Below are 20070 nucleotides of genomic sequence, written 5' to 3' on the forward strand. Positions count from 1 at the left end.
TTCCTGCTAAACAACACATATCTTCGCAAATAGGAATGAACTGGAAGCAATTCACTCCAAAAAGGATCTGTTTGTTTGCAATTCACTCTTGAATAAGAACAGTATCCCGGCATTGTTGCTGTAAAAACTTGCTAAAAGAGATCTGTTTGTTTGCAGTGTCATGGAGACAAAAACAAATATGCAATTTTTTTTATTCTCTTTCCAAACAGAAGTTCAGAGACGGAATTGGCAAAAAATAAAAAATGAATGGTATTGAATCAGTGCAATGTTACAGAACATAAAGGTTGAGTAGACCAATTTTCATGAGATAAGCCCCACTAATATAGCCTAGAACGTATACAAGGAAATTGTCACAAATATACAGCTAGAAAAATCCCCAAAAATCACCCTTTTATCACTTACAAGCCTATATCAGTCCAACGGGTAAACCCCTATTGAATGCACCTAACAACCTATCTCTCTATCATACATATCCCAAGAGCACCACGGATGAATGATTTCAATAACCCAAACATGCCGCTGGAGGAAGGAAAGCCATGAATGAATCAAATTAAGATATACAAAAGCGAAGACAAGAACTTGACCTAATGGTTGGAACAGCAGCAGCAGCAGGTGCCCGGCAGAAGGCAGACCTCTGGAGTTTTGCTTGCTCATCTTGAAATTAATAGCCAATCCTCACTGTCACCAAGAGGCCTTGAAGTATTTTTCATGTACGTTTCGGTGGCTTAACAACCAGCTGCCTTTAGGAAGTTATCATATGGGCTCGAGGATGGTAGTTGCATGAGGTGGGGATAATGTTGGTACTCAGTTGCACAAGGTGCTGGATAAGTATCAGTGGACGAATTCCAGTGCATAGGAACATCCGTGTCAAGAAATGGATTGCCGCTCTGCATTTCAATGAATTTCCAAGTCAGATTTTACAAGAACGGGATGAACATACTATGCATACATGAGCTGATGTCAGTCTATGAAAGCAGGCAGATGAAAGTTCCAAAATACTTGCAAGAGATAATAATAAAATCTCAATTTCAACGAAGAATTTTTCCATTTTAACTTTTCCTCATACCAAGTATTTTGATCAAAAGCCAAGTATATGGTAGACAACGTACCTTATTTACAGCGAAGTGAACATGGCGTTGTGAAGGCTCTTCTTTTCCCACACTGTCATCATCACGATTGGAATTTTTAAACGAACCTTCATTATTTTGTTTCGAGGTAATGAAGTTGGATATCTTTTGCTGCTTATCTTCTGAAAGAGACTCGCAATTTCCAGCCATTTCCTTGTAAGGCATATTGGTCGGCAAGGACCCTGATACCCTTCCTACTTGATTTGTTATATCGGAAATCTGTATCATAGATTGTTAATAGGAGGAAGATACATTGATTAAACACCAGAGATAAACTGATACATTTTATTTCCCGTTTCCTCTAATTTGGCATCTTAATTCTGTAGTTTTCTACTTAAATTTTGAGACAATATAGAAAACAAGATTTTGTTGTCTTTGTGAATGTTCATCTCATATGTTCCCTAAAAATGTATATGAGCTCATGTGCAAAGCTTAGCAACTTACCAAATTCAAAAGTTCATCAGCACTCATGAGACTTGGACCTTCTGGGGCCTTCGCTGTCTCATGATCATTTTGACTCTGAGGTTCATCGCATAGATTGTCGTTATCATTTGAAAATATGGGATTAACCTACAAAATACACTAAAATGTAAAAGAGAAGTCCACAACATGAAAATAGTTTGAAATATTAGACACATGAGATGAAGTGTGAGGAACCGTGTCAGAAGTTTTGTCATTCTTAGGTCCCCATTGATAAATTTCTCTAGGTGTCACAGAAAACTGAGTTCCTAATGGGCAAGTATCATCTGGAAAAAAATCTCGAAGCAACTGCTCTCGAATAGAAGGTAACTCGTTCTGCTTTAAAGAACACAACAATTCGTCACAACCACTAGAAAAGGAAATTATAACAATAAATTTTGTGGTATACTAAAAGAATGATTATTTGCAGTAAAAAAAGGGAAGATGTAATGGCTTACTTGTGACATATTTTGCAAGGTCTGCAAAATTAGCTTAGCAAATGACTCTTTAGACTGGCTTTCACTTGTATCGACCACAGAAAGTGACTTCACAGCATTTTCATTGTCTTCCTTAGATCCATAACCTGGTCTGCGATGGTCTTGTCCTAGATTAGCAACTTGTAACTTACAATCTTCAACTAACCGTAGAAACGGGTCAACCTAGTAAAAGTAGAAATTCAGAGGAAGAACTTAACTTATGAAACCTAAAATCTCAACTTTATTTGAAATCCACATTCCACGCAGTAAGATTAAGAGAAAGTCCAAAGTAAGATAAAGGAGAACCTACTTATATATCCAGTAAAGAGATATGTCAAACTAGAAGGTTAGACACATTAGTACTATGCATGAATTAGAGTAGCAACAAAAATTTTGCACGTACTACTTCACTAGTAAGGGCAACTTTAGCCCGAGGGGCAAGAGGCATGATGTTGTAGGCTTTTGCTGTGAAGATGATCATCGATGTTGCCAAAGTATAAAGGGACCTACGATGTGATGGTTTCAATTTCCCTGCAATTTGTAAAAGTTTCATTAAGTTGTAGAGATGGCCTAATGAAGGCCCACCCAAAGTGGTCATATGACTAGTAATGAAAAATATCTTTCCATCATAATATATTTCGGATGTTAATTTTTTTTTTCACTTTTTACAACCATATTTACAGTTTTGGTCACTGAAGTCTTACCCAGCCACTTTAACCCACTAGATTACTAACCACCCCTCCACTCATATATTGAGTAAATAAACCAAATCATTTATTTAATCAATCAAAGAAAAAAAATTTCTTTTTTCTTGTTACAAAGACGAGGAGATTACCCTTAATTCTAGAATGATGCCACATGTAACTTGCAAAGGTTTTTATGGGGCTAATTCTCTGGATTCCAATCAAGATGACTAACCATTATAGGAAGTGAAAAGAATATGAGATGGAAAAGGCTTACAACTAATTCCCCCAAGTGTTTACCACAAAATTTCTAGGTAAAGAACAAAATTGGTCAGATATCACAACGTTTTCATGGCATGGTAGAATTATAAATCTGGCAAGATATCATATTAAATAAAATGTTAATAAGCTTAAAATGTTCTCTACCTCCAGTCAGGGAAATGCTTCGCAAGGAAAATGCTAGCTGGAAACTTCGAATGAGTGTTTCATGGCTGGAGTTCTATCAACACAGAGAATATCATAAAGGAAAATTATCAAAAGGTATTCGTATATCAGTACTGGACAAATAATTATCAAATTGACAAATTCATACTGACTAATAACCATAAGCAAAGCTGAGTTCCTAATATTACAAGTTCCCATCAGAACTTTGTTACAGTTCACAAAAACTAAGAGAACTAAGGATTTCAATTCTCTCCATCATATTTAGAAGCTGAGCTGAGTTCTTCTATGAAATTAGAATATAATAAACTATCAAAAAACTGCAGCATTGTTGAAGCTCAAGGAACCATAGAGAAATTATTTAACTGAATTCCTTTGTTGCATAGACGCCATCTTTTCTGACTTTTTATATCAGCTAAATACAAGAGTTCATTATAATTCTGGGTAGTTAGAGAACTCCTGAGATGTTTAATACTTCTAATGACCCATGGGTTCCACAAAACCAGTCTGCCACTAGAACGAGGTCCAAGAGCCTCAAAGAGCCCTTCACTACGCATTAATCCAGATGTCCAAATCTGTGAGTTGCAACGTGTATTATTGCCCCTCAAGATGCAATTTTAATTGTCAAAATATATGATCCTCTACAATCAGCTTAACTCTTAAAATTAATACAATAACAAATACTTAAGTAACAAAATATAAGATAGCATTTCATCATAACTTTCAAGATGCTAAATACCCTCAAAACATTTCGTTACGGTTCGGTCATATACAATGCTTATGGGTAAGTTCCCAAGTCGGACATATTCCATAGCCTCCATATCATATTCAAAGTTTTTCATGTGGATCCAATTCCAGGGTAAACGAGGTGAGAAATTAACAAATCATCATGTTTAGAATATTATAATACATTGATTGTAAAACAGACGCATCAACATCATTATTATAGGAACTTTTCTAGCCAATATCCTCAAAGTTCTCACAACATGGTGCAGTACATCGAGCTAGGTTAGTAATCTAAGTTTGCAACCACAAGATCCTCAAAATCACAAGTCATCATTTCTTTATTCACCTCAATGGAAAGTAGTCATACTCTAGCATTTACTTGGGAATAAACCTTTGAACCATCTAATTGGTTAGCTCGAAAAACTTTCAGGCAGCTCGCAGAACTAATGAAATGGATTTTAACCACAAAATAAATTAGTTGTTGTTGCAAGCCTAAGTTATCTTGTTATTTTTCATATTAATTTCCAGAGGGTTATATGTGTCTATTATAAGGGAAGAAGGCTAACTAAAACTAGATACTAGGTAACAATAAGTCTGAATAGATCCCTAGATACAAGGTAACACAATAAATCTAAATAAATCCCTAGATAGTAAATCTAAGTAACAGGAGATCCTAGATACTAGAGATTACACAAATATCTCCTAACTTAATTCTTCTACTTTAACACTCCCTTAAACTAAGTAATAGATATCATTCCGTCTCAGCTTGGCTAATAACTCATGAAACATTAACTTCTACTTTAAGGCTAAGCCTTCAACACTCCCTCAAACTGAGTAATAGATATCATTCAGTCACAACTTGGCTAATAACTCATGAAACAATAAATTCTACTTTAAGGCTAAGCCTTCAACACTCCCTAGTTTGAGTTATAGATATCATTCAGTCTCAACTTGGCTCTTAACTCATGAAACAGTAAGCTGTGAAGTTCTTTTGTTAGCAAACTTGTCAATTGAAGCCGTGAGAGCACATAACTCATGCATATTATCCTCTTGGAGCACTTCCACAGATGTTACTTGTCTCCCATATGCTCACTCCTACTCCTCTTTGAGCACTTCCACAGGCATAACTTGCCTCTCTCATGCTCACTTCTCTTGGAACTTCTACTGGTGTTCTTTGCCTCTCTCTTGCTATCTCCCCTTTGGAGCACTTTCACTGGCGTTGTTTGCCTCTCTTATGCTCTCTCCTCATCATTTCTCACAACTAGAAGAACATGCCTAGGGTTTATCCCATTTTTCTTGTCGTCACGCATTGCATTCCACAAATTCCCAAACCTTAGTGGGATAGCAGTTAGATAGATCAGAGCATCTACCACAGTGCGCAGCCATAGCGGCCTTTCTTAAAGTACTGTCTGATTCTTCTATTTGGGAATTGGAGTCTAGCCATAACAATTTGAAGATCTTAGTTTTGTCGCTTCCTTTTCTTTCTCCGACATCCTTGGTTCCCTCCATTATTGAATACTTCAAATCTGAAGTTCGAAATCTAATGCTTTGTGATGACGATTAGAAGAATGACTTGAGATTGTTCTTGAAGTATGGTATATTAGATTCTGGGTCTTCTTAAAAATTCTGGATTCTCAAAAATCGATGGAACAGGTGGGACTATATAATGATCCTCAAGGAAGAGAAAACATTATGGTTTCAAACCCACTGGCTTCTGCCTCTGTTACGCCAAAGGGCCAAATTGTTGGTGTCGTTGAATGGGCTTTGTCTGATGTTGCAATGGAAATCGCAAGTGGAACTGACGCAAGAGTCCATTCCAATGGGCTTTTGATGCTGCAAGGGGACTTTTACTCAGACGCACATTGAAGTTCAAGGCTTCAAGTGTTAAAGGAATTGCAAGTGGAAACGCAAATGGACCACTGATTTCGTCCCTTAATGTTACTGCTGGGATTCTTGAATTCACGATTCTGATTTCGTCCCTTAATGTTACAATTAAATTCTCAACCAGTTGAATGCCAAAATTGCTTCTCAAGCTTCTGGTGCAAATGGGCTTCACACATGAAACTGCGACTACAGCTACAAGCTTCTGCGATAGTTATGTATATCATAACCAGACCTTGACTGTCCCAATTATGTTCTTATGCAAGTGGTTGTCGGGATGAGGTTGTTCTTCCTCTATTACAAGATTTGGAAGGACCTTGGTCACGGTGAAATATTGGCAGCTGTGAAGTCTCTAAATAACACTTGATCAAGGTGAGTGATCAAGTGCTAATGAAGGCTTCACTCATAAATTGGACTTTTCAGGCTAGAAAGGCTCTGATACCATGTTGCAAGTTTAAGTTATCTAACTATTTTTCATATTAATTTTTAGAGAGTTACCTACTTATAAAAGGCTATTATCAATAAAAGTCTGATTTTAGAGTCCAAGATAATTTGCAACAGGTACTTATCAATGGAGTCACCTTCAACTATTATCAATGTCAGGAGCATGCGTTTTCTAACAAATTCTTTTGAAGAATATTACCAGCTGATGCAAACTAATGAAAAGTATCCTTAAAATTGTCAAGATATCTATTTACTGTGCATGATAAGAAAATATCACTATCTTGTAATTGACTAACCTAGTGGAGGCCAGACTACTTTTTATAAGTAATTTTCTATCTCTAACATACCATAGTCATAAAAATGATTGATGCTACCGTAGCTGCCAAAATTGTAGTCAGCACCAAATGAAGGAAAAAAGAAAGAACAACTTGGTGTCAGAAACCAAAGCATAAGATATAAATACTACCTTACAGGGAAATCTAGACTATATTCCTCCGGGCTTGCAGACAAAATATACTAATTCCGTATAATGATTGAACAGACAATACTAAATTTACCTTAGTCCGAGCAAATAGCAACACAAGGCAATAAGTATGAGCAATTGCTTCATAGTTTTCAGGTTCATTGAGTGGGGAGATAGATTGTGCCCATATTGATGAGAGAAGATTGGTAATCTGGCGGCTGCTAAGCCTAAGGGACGTTGTCTGAAGATTTAGTTCAACAAAATGATAATATTAAACCACGAGGGAACAATAATTGAGGAATCTTTAATTTAACAATGATAAAAAGACAAAACACATACCGGTTCCTTTTCTGAACTTCCCAAAGGTTTCTCGTCAGCAACTGTACTAGGTGACTTTTTCATACTCTCCTCTTCTATAGTTGAACCTGGAACTGACATTGATGGATCCCTTTTCCCCGAGTGAACTCGACTATAACTTGACTTCAGTCTGTTTAAAATGGAGTCACCTTCAACTTTCGTAGCCTGTTGATTTATAGGTCTTTCGTCCATCTTTTGAAACATGTTCTCCTGTAGAGAATAAGGCTCATCTTTCACTTTCTGAAAAAGCGCCGCTGAAGAGGAGAACACTGACACAGTTCTTGAGAGAGTCCTTTGAATATAAGTAGGCTTTCCAGAGTGGGGTACAGAAGCATGAGGACGTGGGCAGACAGATGATGGAACAAGAACAACAGAAAATATGCGGTGAGCACCAACCCTAGTTTCATGGTCTGAGCAGACCATTGCAAGAAGTAATTGATGGAATAACGCCTCAGGAAAGGCCTGCAAAACATTTCAAGTCAAAAACGGCTGGGTAGAGAGGGAGGAAGAGAAAAAAAATGGTGGAGAATAAGACTGAACCACAATCTTAGGAATTCAGGGAGAAAAAATATTAGATGCTCTTGCCTTATCTTTATACACAAGATTTGGTATTGACGCCACGATCTGAGATGTACGGTAGACAGTAGAAATTAATGTTCTGGACATAACAGGAATATTTGACAAGTTTTCCAGCATGGCAGCCATCATGTCTAGAATAAGACCAGCATCTCCTACCTAAACAACATTGCAGGAAAATCAACACGAAATCCACAACAATGTTAAGAAGTTAGAAAGGTTATAATAATTTAAATTAAATTGAGAAGATTTCAAACATAGTCATTCATAGTGTGCATGCGAAAGTCAAAGGCAACGACGATCTTCATGACTGTATTACATCTAAATTTACAACGGAAAGACCTTGCCTTTAAATAGGCGTTTTCAGGTAACCTGCAAAACTAGTAAAGAATTTGTAATGACCGGTATGACGGGTATCTACAGCCTAACAACTGCTCTTTTATACGGAAACTGCTAGCAATTTAATATGAAGAAATAGGTTGCATCCGTGTACATGAATCCTGCGTCAAAAAATGATTAAGAGAATCTAGAGAAGCACAAATGAAAGCAAAATTACCTTTCGTGACAACTCCACAAGGCATGCATCAACTGATGCTTGGTGTTTTCGGTTCCACTCAACAACTTCCGCTCCCAAGTTACCATCATCAAGGGAGCAATGTATACTTTTTCGAAGATGTCTCATCATATCACCTAGTGCATTAATTATGGCCACTGAGGGTTGGGCATTTGTTTGCTGAGCAAGGGAGGTGGCAATATTAATAATGTCAATTTGCATGGCAGGATCTTTTAGAACATTCTTGTGATCGAGGTGCTTGATTAAAATTGCAAGCATAAAGTGTGAGTTGTGCCCTGTAAGAAAGAAATGAACCATGAAAATCACTAGTACGATTATAGAAATATAGGAAGAAGTTGGAAGTCGTAGTTTAGATCTCAAAGTCCGCAAACTTCTTGAAAAATCTTGGAGAGGAGGAAAATAATACCCAAATTCTCCATAATTATTTGCATATCCAACAAGACAGAAAGACCAAGCCCAAGTTTTGGAGACCAAAGATTGCCAGTATCAAAATAACGGAAGAAACATTCCAAGACACGTCGTATAGTTGTAGCTTCCTTGGCCAACTTAGCAATGTTATGTAGGCATACCCTTGCCCAAAATTCTGGATTCTTTACGTCTTCTCTGTTAGATATAAGAATGTTATTAATTGAAAAATCAGATATTTTTAGTCTAAGAAGCACGAACACGGATGCAGGATACGAATATAAGAAGAAACAACCAGGACACAACATATACAAAATTTAGATGTACATAAAATCCAATAAGTCATTCGGACCACTTAAACTTAATGAAAACAAAGCCCAACATGCAACAAACTACCCATTAAAAATCCACAAAATAAATTTTATAGAAAACTGTAATTAAAGGGAAAAAAAAAACCTAACCTTAAAAAACTCATCTCCCCTTATTGTAATTTATAAAAAAAGAAAAACGAACACGCAACTTCGCTTGTTAGAAACATGTCAAGAGCGTGTCCGATACTGACCCTTCTCCTATATTGGCGTATCCATGCTTCATAGAATATAGTTAAGAGTATAGTTTTGTAGTTGCAAGACATGAACTTACGGAGATACATTCATTTCCCCCTTTTCAGTTACTATCATCCTCCACGAAGACATCCTTGCCAAGTGTTCCTGTGAACGGGGAACTGCCTCACCGCTTGCATTCTGAGTATCTTGCCCGTCTTGGGAAGAACTGGAAGTACTTTTAAAGTCTCCATAATTATCCAACACAACAGAAATGACCTAAAAATTGACCACCAACATAAGAAATTATAATAAGTCTAATATCTAGAATAAACAAGAGAATCAATCAGAGATCAACATATTTCTCACAGCCCACTACCGTTCGGAAATTATCTGTTCATGTACTACTAGGAACTACAGCGAGAAAATGATGATAATGCGATAAATGAAAAGCTACTTACATTGTCAAATTCTGTTGATATATTGGAAAATTCACCCATAAACCAAACCTGCAGATGAAACATTCAGATAAAAATAATTATTTCCAGAAACAGTTGCATTAAAGACATATATATGAAATGCGATTTAAAAGGTGAAAGGCACATGAGAAGAGCAGACATTGGAAAGGAAAACTTAGTTCGGGACAACAATTTGTTTTTTGGGTATTCTCAACAATATATTCTCACGGTGTCTCAACAGTATGTTCTTACGTTGGGTATTCTGAACATTTCTCCTTTCACAATCAACCTGGGCTAAACATTTGGGTTGCCAAAAAGAATAGCGGCATTTGCCCATTCAACAGTTACAAATTAGAATGTTTGATGGAGAATTGAAGTGAGGTGTTATACCAGTATTCTGTCCAATGCACCCATATTGCCAAAGCAATTTTCTTAAAGCGAAGTATCCAAAATAGATCTCAAGGAAATGGTTAACCAACACTTTCTACCCATCAAATTCTTGTGCGAGTGGGATGAAGTTCGAAGAGCTTTAGCCAAATAAGCACATAAACACTGTTCCAAAATTATTGAATTTCGTATTTTGTGGAGCCTTATTATAACTCTGTTAAAATGTAGCAACTGCCAACAAAGTGATAGCCATTTTAGAGTTAGGAAGTGGGTGTACTTTTGTGATCAATCACCACCACGCCTTCGGAGCAGTAACGCTTCAATAAATAGACTATTAGGTCTTCTTACACCATAGTTAGTAGGAGTAAAGGCAACAGACAGCCCGCTTGTTACATTGTCATGTAATTGTCTCTTTTGACAGACCTCACAACCTTGAGCTTAAATTTAATTCAGGAGTACCTAGCTTGGAATTTTCATATTATTTAGTAAAGCATTTTAATTAGATAAAATTATGAAAAAGGTATCTTACTAATGATAATATATCTGATTCCTATTCTAATTCCTAATAATCTCGTAAACAACATCGATAGGTTTCTGATTTCGAGTCTAGACAACTCCTAGTAAACAATATCAAAAGAATGAAATTTCCATTCCAATTAATTTCATTTTCATTCCTAGGAAGTAAACGGCAACTAAACATAAAAATAGAGTATTCTAATAAATATATCTTCAAGTTTTTCAATTTAATCAAAACCAGAAACTGAATGATTCAGTTTAGCATGGGTACCATATGCTTCATTAAAAATAAATTGTCAATAAAAGAATTGTTGGTATAAGCATGTTTATGCAATCTTACGGTTTCTAACAGATTGAAAGGCCAACACATGAAGTACGTGCATAAAGATTACATAGTAATACATCCAAATAAACATAGTGCGGATTACCATAGCTGAGAGGGCTTGAAGGCTAGCACAACGCATCTGTTTTTCTGTCCCTTCCTCCCCTAATTCTTGAGCTATAAGGCAAAGTTTGGGAATCATTCCATCTAAGTTAAACATATAGGTACTGTCCCTCTGCATAGTTAATAAATGAACATAAGTATAAGAAAAGTTTACAAGGAATAATTGTAAGTCAATTCATCACACCCTTCCAAAAATAGATCAAACAGCATTCTGAAAAGGTACAATTCTGGTAATCCTTACCTGGTTATTGACAAAATCAAAGAGTGCTTGGCATCCTAACATTCGCATTTCATTATGACGTGCTTGATCCAGTAGAATGTGGATGATGCCAAGCAAGCTGCTTGCAAATAGAGGCCTGCAATAGTTATATATGCCAATTAAAACTTTCAAATGCTTGTAAGTATTATATTTTGAGGTTAGGACACGTCATAAATCAATAAGCATGCTTATTATCCACCATCCAATTCTCCATACATCGCAAATGGTTTCCAGAAAATTTGTTCTGAAGAAAAATAACTTCTACAGTCACAAATGGCTAAAAAGATATCATGATTTATAAAATTTAACTATATAATTTCATTTTACATATGAATCACAACATCTTGATAAAAAAAAAAGTGAAATTACGCGAAACGATTGATTTGAAATCCATTGACAAGGAAAATACATGTGCATGAAACAGACACTCCAGGTAATTATGACATGCAAAAGATTCACACACAGTAACTTCATCAACTATCTATCAATATTACCAAAAGCTTTAAAAAAAATCATTTCCTACAATATTTGGAAACTTCTTTCATGTCTTATCGATGACCAATCATGATAAATATTGTTCTCTTGTTCTCCAATGTCAATATCGACAGTACTCTTGTAACCAAAAGTTATGTCTACGTCAATTGATAACAAGACTAAGACTTTGTGCTCAAGAGTAACCAAAACACAATCATTGGTCATAGAACAAAGTAACTCCTAAAGACTGCTCAAGGTAATCTAGAAATCTCTACTAACAAGCCTTCCGAAAAAGATAATTTACTGGGGCATATAAAAAAGACAAACTCCTAAATATTTGTGCCAGTGCTCATTTTATGTCAGTGTCATGAAAAGGTTCTACTTGATTGAAAAAACCAGTGATATGGCTGAGATGTAAGCATGTATTAGCAACTTGTACTACTCAACAACATTTAGCTTTTCTGGTGCAAAGCTGATAGCTATCTCACAGAAAGATCCAGGAAAATGATATTCATGTTCAAAGATTTCACTGCCATCACAAAATTAAATAAGGAACTCACATTTGCTCTTTACAAGAAAATAAAAGCTTTCTGTAGATACATATGATGACTTTAACCGAGTTCAATTGCTCGTTTCTCAATTCCCTGTAAAATCTCTGCTCAAGATAAGTTGTAATCTGCAAAAAAATAAAATATTAAGAGAAAAAAATAAGGTGTTATAAATACAAATCATGAAAGTACTATGATCTCCATACCCGAGGGACCAAGCAATGGATATATCATAATGACAAACAGCTGAAGCATGCCAAAAAAATTTAAATAAAGAAGATTGAACCAAAGATATGCTTAACCTCTGATATTGGGAATTAAATTTTAGTGGGGAGAGAGGAAAAACTAGAGCATCCAAATCAAACATTTAGCAAGGCCAAGTAAACAGTAGAATTGCTACAGGGGAAATCAAGTAATGATACACAAAGTCCGAGTTTGACAATTAAGTTTCCCATAGACCTTCAAATTATCAACTCTTCTATCATATGATTTCTCAAGGGGAAAAAATAACGTAAAGAGATGGAGAAATCTGCCAAGCTTGATTAATATCAACATAGTTCTGCACCGCCTTCCATATTGAAGGATTCCATAACCTCCTTGTCAATAGCAGTTCAATCTACATAGCAATTACTACACATTATCTTTGCCTCTAGATACATGAGACAGTGAATAGCAAATTTTTGTATGATAAATAAGAATAATCGAAGAACAGGGAACCAAGATATTAATGAAAATAAAATTCAGGTAAGCGGCACCTTGGGAACCCGAAAAGGGTTTTTTGATGCATATTCACATAATTTACCGATCATCCTTTCATTAGGTTCATCACCCTGCGAAAACATGATGCGAAGGTTCAATATCAGAACTGGATTCTGAGAAGCGAACATATAGTTCTTTCAGGCACAAAAACAGTAATATAAACACAAAATAGGAGGTGAACATAAAAACCAACCAAGAAACATGAGGAATGAAAAATGCAGTTTATTTAGAGATGGAGAAAGAACCGGAGAGCGAGGGAAGATGTCCCTAAGCAGCTTCTTGTAGCGCTTGATTGGCTGCCTGGACCTGGTACTCAATGCAGGGCAAAAGAAACACAGAGTTCCACATACGGGCAACACCTGGCGCGAAACCATTCCCGTTGGCAGGAGAAGGAATTCTCAAATTTATTTTGCCCTTAAACAACGAAATACATTCGCTAGGCAAGGATAGAATGCGAAAACGAAGGGAGATTGGAAGAACGCTGCAAGCTCTGGGAGGAGGACCCGATCGAAACGGGGTTGGATTGGATTGGCCTTTCCCTCGGAAAGCTGTGAAAAGGGATTGACGTCCGGTTCCGGTATGTGATCTCCGAGACCTCCACCGAAACAAAAATGGCGGACATCAAAATCATTTTATACCTCCATCATGCACTCCCCTCCATTTTCGGCTAATTGATCTCCTGGTTCTTGGCTTTCGCAACCCTACACCTATCGTTCTCATTCCTCTCTTCATAACTACCAAATTAGGTACAGTTATTTTCCAGCTTCCTCTAGTTTTCTGGTTTTTAATTATTATGTTCTTTCGAATTACTTTCAATTTTAATTTTTTTTTTTTAAAAAAAAAAAAACATAAATTTTTTATGCTAAAATAATTTCAATAAATAGAATCAACAAAATTCTTTTATTTCAAAAATAAAGAAAATTAAAAATTTTGTTAATGTTTAAAATACTCATAAAATTTAAAATTTATTTTTTAAATTTTTTAAAAATGTAAGAATATTTTTAAAAGGAGTGGGTTTCTATTTTACTTTTTTTTTTTTTCAAGTATAAAGGTATTTTTAGATTTTTTTTTTTTTTTTTTTTTGGTTTCTTTAATACTCTCTTGATTTTTTTTGTTTTATGGTTCATTCTCTAAAACTATAAAATAAAAAAGATTTTTTTTTTTTTTTTTTTTTTTTTTCATTTTATGAGCATGACCAAATATGGATATAGCTCTAGTCCCTCCAAGAAGAACTAGAGACCAATTTCATACCCGTTTTCGTGGTTTGTATTTCGAGTTATAATCTTTCAAAGTTTGTTGAAAAATGTGTTCTTCGCCAGAACTAACCTATAAAACTTTTCATTGGTTGGGACGTTCTAGACCTTATTTGATTTTTTCATGAAACTTGTTGGAAATCTCATATGAAACGTGTGTAAGAGTTGGTAGGAGGGGAAATGATTAACTATAGCCTTCAAATTTAGAAGAAACCCGAGTAAGGAAGACCCATAATCTAAAAGGTTCAAACTCGTGTTGTAGGAATCCTCATGTTAGGGATAGTTGATCGTTTATTAGATATTTGCCTTACATTACGGCTTACCATATTTGCCCCTTTATTACACGCAAATATATTGTATTCATTTATTATTCTTTCCTCCTATGGTTCTTTCCGTATTATTTGTAATTTACCATAATTCTCTATACTGTAAGTAAATGGTTATAAATAGAGAATTTTCACCACCATTTAGGTGTGGTGGTTTCAGCAAACATTTTCATGGTATCACAGCTTTTTTTGGTTTAACAACCGTGATTCTTTCTTCTCTATGGCTTCTGAATCCTCTTATCATCTTCTTCCTTTCAACACTCTAATCTATATGATCACCATCAAACTTTCTTCATCCAATTATCTTCTTTGAAAAAGCCAACTTCTCCCTCTCCTTGAGAGTCAAGACATGTTGGGCTATGTTGATGGAACTATGCTCCACCACCTCGCTTTGAACTAGAAACCTCCTCGACACTCAACCCCAAATATTTGGCGTGGAGAGCAGCCGATCAACGACTTCTCTGTCTCCTGCTCTCCTCTCTCACCGAGGAAGCCATTGTTGTTGTCGTTGGTCTCTCCACTGCACGTGATATTTGGCTTGCATTGGAAACTACGTTCAACCATCATTCGAAAGCTCGTGAACTGAGACTCAAGGATGACTTGCAACTGATGAAACGTGGCATCAAACCTGTTGCTGAGTATGCCCGTGCCTTCAAAACAATTTGTTATCAACTTCATGTCATTGGTAGACCCATCGAGAACATTGATAAAGTGCACTGGTTCCTTCGTGAACTCGGCACCAATTTTTCAGCTTTTTCTACTGTTCAGATGGCTCTCACCCCTATCCCCTGTTTTGCTCAGCGCTCCCTTGAGTCTGTTGACTCTAGCAATTCGAAGGAAAACGTCGACGAAAAAACTGGCCGAAGGTTTCTTTGAAAGAAAAAATAGTGGAAATAAAAGGAGAGAGGGAGAGATTTGCTAAAGACTCGATGTTTTATTTATCTTCAGTTGAATTCTTTAAATAACAAACCTAATTACAAAAATAGAAAAACTAATTACAAAAATAAAAAAGTGGGCGAAGACTTCACCCAAAGTTGGCAAAAAATGTCAGCTAGAATTAAGCTCTTCCATTGGCGTGAATTCAGAAGTTTTGAGACGTCAAAACAACCTAACTAAATGTAAGGAACATAGCTTTTATTTAACAATCTCCTCCTAAAAGTTGTGCTATATCTACCTTATTATTTGAACTCCAATCTTTGAGCATAGTTCTTCAAATTTTACCCGCGCCAGAGACTTGGTGAAAATGTCTCCAAGTTGTTCCTCTGTTCGGATGAAATCAATCTTGATGAGCCCTCGATCTGCACATTCTCGAATGTAGTGGAATCTGATTTCTATGTGCTTGCTCCGGTCGTGCAAAACTGGATTTTTGATCAGGGAGATCGTAGCTTTGTTGTCTACGTATAGCATTGGTGGATCGCTTTCTCCTGATGAGTTCTTCCATTAGTCGCGCAAGCCAGACCCCTTGTGTTGCTACTATCGAAGCGGCGATGTATTCTGCTTTGCAGGAAGACAAAGCAACTACCTTCTATTTTGTTGATTGCCAGTAGATTTTGCCGTTTGAGAGGAAGTAGATCATTTCGCTGGTGCTCTTACGATCATCAACGTCACCAGCCATGTCACTATCACTGTAGCCGACCAGCTTCAGTTTCTCCTTTCCTCTCCCTGCGTAGTATCTTACACCCCAGCCTCTGGTTTCGGCTACATAGCGCAGGATGCGCTTGACAGCCACTAGATGCTCCTCCCTAGGTGCTTCCATAAACCTGCTCACATATCCAACAGAATAAGCAAGATCAGGACGAGTGTTTACCAGATAGCGCAGACTCCCGACAATGCTGCGGTAATTGGTGGAGTCGACTGTCGTCATAGTGTCGGCCTTCCTTAGTTGGAGCCAGGCCTCCATTGGCGTCCTTGTAGGATTACTGTCCACAAGCCCAGTTGTGTCCAGCAGCTTCTTCGCGTGTGCACTTTGGCAGATGGAGATGCTGGTAGAATTCTGTTGCACTTCGATGCCGAGGTAGTAGCTGAGCACGCTGAGATCGCTCATCTCGAAGTTCTTTGACATCTCCTTCTTGAACCTTCCGAGGACTTCCACGTCGCCTCCAGTGATTATGAGGTCGTCGACGTACACTCCCACAATCAACCGCTGCTTGCCACGGCCGTGCATGTACATGCCATGCTGAGAGGCACAACGCTTGAATTTCAGTGACAGTAGGGTACTGTCGAGCTTCGTGTTCCAGGCTCGTTGGGCTTGTCGAAGCCCGTAGAGTGCCTTGTGTAGGCGCAGTATCTTACCGAGGTTGTCGTTGTCCAGGAAGTTGGGTAGTTGTCAGACGTAAACGGTCTCCTTCAGCTCTCCGTTAAGGAAAGCAGACTTCACGTCCATATGATGAACCTCCCAAGAGTAATGTGCCGCAATTGCCAGCAAAAGATGGACGAATTCTAACCTTGCCACTGGCGCAAATACCTCTTCGAAGTCCACTCCTTGCTTCTAGACGTAGCCCTTCGCCACCAGACGGGCCTTGTGCTTCATAACTTTTCCTTTTTCGTTGCTCTTCAGTTTGAAGACCCATTTGAGCCCTATTGCTTGGTGTCCCGGCAGCATATTATTCAGACTCCACGTCTAGTTCACGGTGATGGATGTCATCTCCTCCTGCATTGCCTTCAGCCAGCACGGGTTCCTTTCTGCTTCGGCGAAGGTGTTCGGTTCATCTGCACTGATGGCATGCAGTTTTGCCACTTCTTCGAGTTCGCGCGCTGCCAGTCTAGGTGGTTCACCTCCTCCCACTAGGTCGTCCATCCTCTGATACCTGGCCTCTAGATCAGCATCGTGATCGGCATCCAGCGTCGAATCCGCAGTCCCTGGTGTTGCGTATTCCACTGGTTCAGGGGTTGCACCTGCTGGCGGCGGCGGCGGCTCCTGATGCTGGGTTCCTCCTTCTTCCGGCTCGATGATGAGGTACTCCACCATTAATTGATTTGGATTATGGTCTGCCTCAATCACGTCATTCCACTGCCAGAAGGTGCTTTCGTCGAAGACGACGTCGCGAGACACGTGAGCTCGCCCCCTACAGGATCATAGAGTCTGTACGCCTTGCTCCCAGGTTCATAGCCGATGAAGACGACCTTCAGCCCCCTGGGATCGAGCTTGGCGAGGTGGGGACGTGTTACCTTCATGTATGCGATGCAGCCGAACACGCGAAACTGATGTACCACTGACTTTTTGTTGTACCAGGCCTCATATGGCGTCTTCCCATCAAGGCTTCGGGTTGGTGACCGATTGAGGAGATAGACGACCGTCATTACCGCCTCTCCCCAGAATCTCCCAGGCATCCCGGCCGTCACCAGCAATGACCTCGCTGTCCCGACGATGATCTGATTATGGCTCTCAACCACTCCGTTCTGTTAGGGGGAGTAGGGCGCCGTTAGGTGCCGTTGTATGCCAAACTCGTTGCATTACTTACCGAAACTCGCATCTTCTTCTCATATTCGGCCTCCGCTCGCACTTTAATGTGCTTAACCGCCTCTGCCGCCTCACTTTTCGCTTGCAGCAGGGTCAGCCACATGAAGCGGCTTTTGTCATTGACTAACAGGAGGAAGAGACTCTTACCGCCTGGGGTCGCTGGCTTGATGGGCCCGCACATATCGCCGTGTACAATCTCCAACGGCTCATCGGCGCGGTAGGATGTTCGAGGCAGAAAGGGTGTGCGCCTCTGTTTTCCGATGAGGCACCCATCGCACAGCTTGTTCACGCCTTTGATTGTCGGCAAACCATGCACCATCTTCTCCTTCTGTAGCTTTTCTAGAGCAGGAAAGTTTAAGTGCCCGTACCTTGCGTGCCACCTCCAAGATACCTCTTCGGTCTTGGCCGAGAGGCTGACGGGTTGCTCTATCTCTAACTCCAGGATGTAAAGACGGTTTGTCGTGCGCCGAACCTGCGTGAGCAGCCGTCGTTGATTATCGCAGATTTTGAGTAGCCCGCGCTCGATGAAAATGAAGCAGCCTGTCTCATCGAGTTGACCCAGGCTCACAAGGTTAGCCTTGAGCCTCGGGATGAAGTAGACGTCGGTCAGCTTGCGGTGCTTGCCTCCCTTGCTGACGAACAAGATGGTGCCGCGCCCTTCTATCTCGACGACGGAGCCGTCGCCGAATTTCACCATCCCGCGAATCCCCGAGTCGAGCTCGAAGAATGCAGATTTAGCCCCGGTCATATGGTTTGTTGCCCTTGTGTGTCGAGGATCCATCGCCAGTGCTCGTGCTGCTCGTCCCTCTCGCCGATTTGAGCGAACACTCGCTCCTCCTCCAGTTGAATTTGCTCCCCTGCTGGTGCCGCCTTTGCTACACCCAGCTGGAGCTCTTTCTCGGGTTCGACATCGTCGTCGATTACCTCCACCTCTGTGGATTTGGAATCAAAATTGGGGACGCATGCACTTACCATGAAGAGAGCTGGCTCGTCCTCCTCGGATTGAGCCACATAGGCCTTCTCGGCCTTCTCAGTTTTCCTTAGCTTGCTCTAGCAATTCTTGCTCAGGTGACCTCTCTTCCCGCAGTTCGAGCATTGGATTGGCCGGCCATTTGGTCGACTCCTTCTTTTGATCCCCATCTTTCCTATTCGTGCGCCTGCGAGCTTTCCATGGCTTCTTACCGCCTTTGCGGCTGGAGGGCCCGTTGCTCTCGCCGGTGTTGTCGCGGAGCTTTAGGCGTGCAAGCCATTCCTCCTTGTCGACAGCAGAAGCGGTATTTTTCTTACGCTGCTCGACGTTACGCAGTCTTCCGGTCACCTCTTCCACCGTTAGGTCGTTCACGTCAAGCAATGTCTCGATTGAAATCGCGACTTGCTCGAGGTGATCGGGGATGACCTGCAACATCTTCTTCACGATTTCTGTCTCGCTGATGCTGCTACCACCAAGAGTGGTGATGCTGTTGGTGAGCCCCGTGATCCGCATTGAAAAATCATTGACGGATTCGCCATCCAATCCCGATGGGATTTGATTCCCTCCCATGTTGATTGCGCGGTACGCTTGGTGGAGAGAGACGCCAGCGTTACGCAGTCTTCCGGTCACCTCTTCCACCGTTAGGTCGTTCACGTCAAGCAATGTCTTGATTGAAATCGCGACTTGCTCGAGGTGATCGGGGACGACCTGCAACATCTTCTTCACGATTGACCTGCAACATCTTCTTCACGATTGACCTGCAACATCTTCTTCACGATTTCTGTCTCGCTGATGCTGCTGCCACCGAGAGTGGTGATGCTGTTGGCGAGCCCCGTGATCCGCATTAAAAAATCATCGACGGATTCATCGTCCAATCCCAACGGAATTTGATTCCCTCCCAGGCCGATTGCACGGTACCGCCCGTCATCACGACGTCGACCTCTTTGTGGCGGTGATGGAGATGCCGGCACACGACGGCGGCGTGGAGGAGTGAGTGAGCCTGCACGGTATGGACCCCCACGTTATGTGTGTTTTCACGCTTTGCATTTTCTTCTACTCAA

At 39.7% G+C, this 20070-nt stretch overlaps 1 protein-coding gene across 2 annotated transcripts; it reads right to left on the bottom strand.

The window, feature by feature from the left end:
* Window positions 1-225: 225 nt before the first annotated feature.
* On the bottom strand, window positions 226-13747 carry LOC111783285 (protein SEMI-ROLLED LEAF 2). 2 transcript variants are annotated; one of them, XM_023664207.2, is made up of 19 exons: window positions 13246-13747; window positions 12997-13071; window positions 12254-12369; window positions 11202-11316; window positions 10944-11072; window positions 9616-9663; window positions 9255-9433; window positions 8614-8810; window positions 8190-8482; window positions 7643-7792; window positions 7040-7519; window positions 6795-6941; window positions 3172-3244; window positions 2466-2593; window positions 2045-2245; window positions 1785-1925; window positions 1572-1697; window positions 1110-1346; window positions 226-887 (listed from the first exon to the last, which is right to left on the bottom strand). In XM_023664207.2, the coding sequence occupies exons 1-19, from the start codon at window positions 13372-13374 to the stop codon at window positions 726-728; spliced, it is 3126 nt and encodes a 1041-aa protein (XP_023519975.2). In that variant the 5' UTR covers window positions 13375-13747; the 3' UTR covers window positions 226-725. The 2 variants fall into 2 exon arrangements, with proteins under 2 accessions (XP_023519975.2, XP_023519976.2); XM_023664208.2 differs by having other exon boundaries at window positions 1785-1922; window positions 13246-13746.
* Window positions 13748-20070: the final 6323 nt, after the last annotated feature.

This window comes from Cucurbita pepo, chromosome 20 (genome assembly GCF_057944985.1).
Source record: "Cucurbita pepo subsp. pepo isolate OVF chromosome 20, ASM5794498v1, whole genome shotgun sequence".
NCBI lineage: Eukaryota > Viridiplantae > Streptophyta > Magnoliopsida > Cucurbitales > Cucurbitaceae > Cucurbita > Cucurbita pepo.